Raw genomic sequence first — 3,906 nt, 5'->3', positions numbered from 1 at the left:
ACCAAAAATGACTAGGCCTGTCACTGTTAAGAACTAGCACAGGGAGGTATTAATACCAAGTTAGAAAATCTAAGGTCTCACATTCAACATCATTTATGTAATTCCAAGATCAAATAATGAATGTACAATTTAAAATTTACACATGACCCACGAAGAAAATCTCATCTTGCCTGGTGAATCCAAATACAAGTTACCATTATGGCACCTTTTCTGCTGTCAACACTGCAGATGCATGCTTACGAGCCTGAAAGGAAACAGTTACAGAAAACAGTATTACTAATCAGTGATGTATCGTTCAGACTGGTGTTTTTCAAACAGGACTCCAGTTATTACAATCTGAAAGCAAAGTCATATTTTTGAGCCATCTCAGATTATAACTTTCCTCTTTAAAATCACTGAATGCATGACTACAAAACTAAAAGGCCCCCAGATTTTTCTTTTCAAGCCTATACTTAAAATTAAATAAGTTAAAATCCAAACAGGTCAGTTGTTGAGCTAGTTTATAAGGAACAAAATCAAAGCACAGAAGGGATCAGCAAATCGGAAAAACCAGTTTAGTTCAAGCAAGTGGAGGTATAGTGGCTTCAAGAAGACAACTGAAAGGAGGGTGCAAAGAACAAAAATAATTGCAGAAGCTGCTGGTATACTTTGCCACCTTTTTCAGAAGCCCCCTTTTTCAGATCTAAGCAGATCATCCATAATTTTTAGAGAGAGTAGGAACTGCAGATGCTGGAGAATCTGAGATAACAAGGTGTAGAGCTAGATGAACACAGCAGGCCAAGCAGCATCAGAGGAGCAGGAAGGCTGACGTTTCAGGCCTAGACCCTTCTTCAGAAAATGAAGAAAGGTCTAGGCCCGAAACGTCATCCATAATTTTAACTTCTTTCTCACACCCAAGGTGAATGAAAATTTTGAAAACCACAGAGGACTTGGATTTATACAGCATTTTCGTGACAAGTTAACATGCCTTGCGGTCAGTGAATTATATTTTGAAGTGTGGCCCCTGTATGAAATATGGCAGCTAATTTCCATCTCAGTAAACTCAACATTGGATCTTTCACACCCACCCGGAGACAGATGGGACCTTGGTGCAATATCTCATTGGATGACGACATCTCCCAGAGCAGTACCTGTATCTCCTCATGCACACAAATGAAACTATGATGTGCCGTTTCTTGCGCGTACGTCGGGCCCCATGCGGTCTGAAAGGGTTACAGGGTCGGGTGGTGTGTGTGTGTGCGCTCGCGCGTGTGCACCCATGTGCGTCCGTGCGAGGAAGGCACAGAATTCAAAGCTGTGCATTAATTGGAAGCTCAGGGACATAGTTGGAGACTGAATGTAGTATACATTAAAAACAAGGATGGGCTTGCTCTAAAGAACATGCACGTTTTTAACAAGTCACTTACATTTTTCTCTTCCACTGTCAGAAGGCCATTCACTGCCACTATCTGATACTGTTTATGTTTCATACTTCCAAGAAACCTACGAAGCATTTTCAGATTGACTGCAGTCACATCATGATGCAAAAGTTTCTGCATTTCTTGGTTACCAGGATCAAAAATCAAAAGACAAAGTGTCCCATTCTTCCTTTCTTCAATGCCTATAATGGTTCGACTGTGACCTGAAGTTTCAAACAATTATAAATTATGTTATTTCAAAGCAATAAAGCTAATTAATTCAATTCAATTCAGATTAATGACAAAATAAAAACAAAATCTTTTAGCAATAGGTTCAAACAAACTCAAAATTCAAATTAATATTTTACTTTGTTAAAATTGTTTAAACTTTTGTTCACTTGGTTATTAAATTCACCATTCTTTATAAAATCAGCTTCGTTACATTTTGCCATATTAGTTCTCAACATTTCTTTATATTTGCTATGTAAGTGCTTCAAATTATCCATAATTTATTACTTGATGTTGTAGTATCACGTACAAATCTTGCCAAATGAATAGCTGCTAGGATCTGAACTTTTAAAATATTTCCTTATGATGGCAGAGGAAGGGTTGGTCGTTACTGAGGAGAAATAAATCAATCAAAATTGAACGATCCCACACAGTACTGCACTGTAAATGTTTGTGAAAGTTCACTTATCTGACTACTTTGCTTGTAAAAACATCTATTCTAAAAACAAACTACAGCTGCAAAGATTTGCAGTTATCTATTGCTTTTAAGTACTGTACTATTTTCTTTATTGTGTTATCTGATTATTTTGGTTTATCATTCTCTTTATAGATAAGTCTATTCGTTCAAACCTTACATGTTAGTAATGACAGCATAGTACTTTTGCCTTTTACAGAAGGCAGGGAATTTCCTAAATGATTTTGCATCAATTATACAGCAAACCTTTTATTAACCGGTACTTTTGGGACCAGGAATGTGCCAGTTGGTCAAATATTCTGGGCAAACAAGAGGTCTACATAAATCACTGTAAAAACACACACTAAGTCATAGGAATGTAATGCAGGGAGTATACACATCAATATTACACTTAAAAAAAAAATGCAACTTAGCCTTAAAGAAAATATATCAGCAGAGAGCCATCTCACTTGCACCCTCAACTGACTGCTTGGACATCACGGTATTTGAAGAGAAACTGACTCAAAATTGAATCAACTGTTATTATTTTGCGTGGCCATTTGATTGGACAATTATCCATATATTGAGGTAAATCAATTAAAAAACTATAATAATTGGGCAGAAAAATACAGTAAATGTCGCAGTATTTGAGGTACATATATTTCGCCGGTTCATAAGGTGCATGTTAAAACAAAGTTTGCTGTGTATCGTTGTTATGGATTTACTGTTAATGCTGGCCAATGCGTAGCACATATGAATTTATAGATTTCCATTACTGTATCTTGACTTGGTAATGGAAACTGTCTATTTACCATGACCATAACTTAGAAATGGTAAGAGGAAGCCTGAACTACAACAAGTACTTAACAATCAATGTTGGATAAAAGTCAGATTAGGAATAACCCAGTTAATCTATCAGAAACTGAATGGCAAACAAGTCAAGTGTATGCAAAGGTGGTAAACGTTACATTCAGATATCATAATCAACATTTATGCATGTTGTGGAGGTGCCGGTGTTGGACTGGGGTGGATAAAGTCAGAAATCACATGACACCAGTTTATAGTCCAACAGGTTTACTTGAAATTACAAGCTTTCAGAGTGCTACTCCTTTGTCAAGTGAAGTCACCAAAATGCTGTTAGGTTGGGAATTCCAAGACTTTGACCCAGCAATACTGAAAGAATAGTGATATACTTCCAAGTTAGGATGGTGAGTGGCTTGGGGATCATGGTGTTCCCATTTATCTGCTGTTCATTTTTCTAGATGGAAGTGGTCGTGGGTTTGGAAGGTGCTCTCTAAGGATCTTTGGTGAAGTTCTGCAGTGCGTCAGTTGATAGTACACACTGCTGACACTGTGCATCAGTGGTGGAGGAAGTGGATGTTTGAAGATGTGGTTTTAATCAAGAGGGCTGCTTTCGTTCTGGATGGCGTCAAGCTTCTTGAATGTTGTTGGAGCTGCACCCATCCAGGCTAGTGGAGAGTTGACCAAAATACTCCTGACTTATGCCTTGTAGATGGTGATAGGCTTTGGGGAATCAGGAGGTGAGTTACTCACTGCAGTATTCCTAACCTCTGACCTGCTCTTGTAGCTATAGTATTTTCACCTGATGAAAGAGCAGCGCTCTGAAAGTTTGTAATTTCAAATACACCTGTTGAACCTGGTGTCGTGTAACTTCTAACAGTTATGCAGCAAGCCAGTGGAAACACAAGATAAAATTATGTCTCTTATTATTATCTATTTGTTCACAAACCTTACTCATATTTTAAGTTAACAAGGTGCAGAGCTGGATGAACACAGCAGGCCAAGCAGCATCAGAGGAGCAGGAAA

At 37.9% G+C, this 3,906-nt stretch overlaps 1 protein-coding gene across 8 annotated transcripts in view; it reads right to left on the bottom strand.

Annotated features, from left to right (window-relative positions):
- zufsp (zinc finger containing ubiquitin peptidase 1) overlaps nucleotides 1–3,906 on the bottom strand; it is a 42,876-nt gene continuing 38,970 nt past the window's right edge. For 5 of the 8 annotated variants that reach the window (XM_048597468.1, XM_048597465.1, XM_048597467.1 and 2 more), the window contains 2 exons: nucleotides 1,407–1,621; nucleotides 7–244 (listed from right to left, as the gene is read on the bottom strand). In XM_048597468.1, coding sequence (XP_048453425.1) covers nucleotides 197–244; nucleotides 1,407–1,621 — 263 coding nt within the window. In that variant the 3' untranslated portion in view covers nucleotides 7–196. Of the gene's footprint in view, nucleotides 245–1,406; nucleotides 1,622–3,906 lie in introns of all 8 variants that reach the window. The other 3 variants (XM_048597466.1, XM_048597469.1, XM_020533444.2) reach the window with 1 other exon arrangement.

The sequence above is a fragment of the Rhincodon typus genome, chromosome 5 (genome assembly GCF_021869965.1).
Source record: "Rhincodon typus isolate 14 chromosome 5, sRhiTyp1.1, whole genome shotgun sequence".
NCBI lineage: Eukaryota > Metazoa > Chordata > Chondrichthyes > Orectolobiformes > Rhincodontidae > Rhincodon > Rhincodon typus.
Note: the sequence above shows the minus strand (reverse complement) of the source record. Positions and strands in the feature narration are given on the sequence as shown.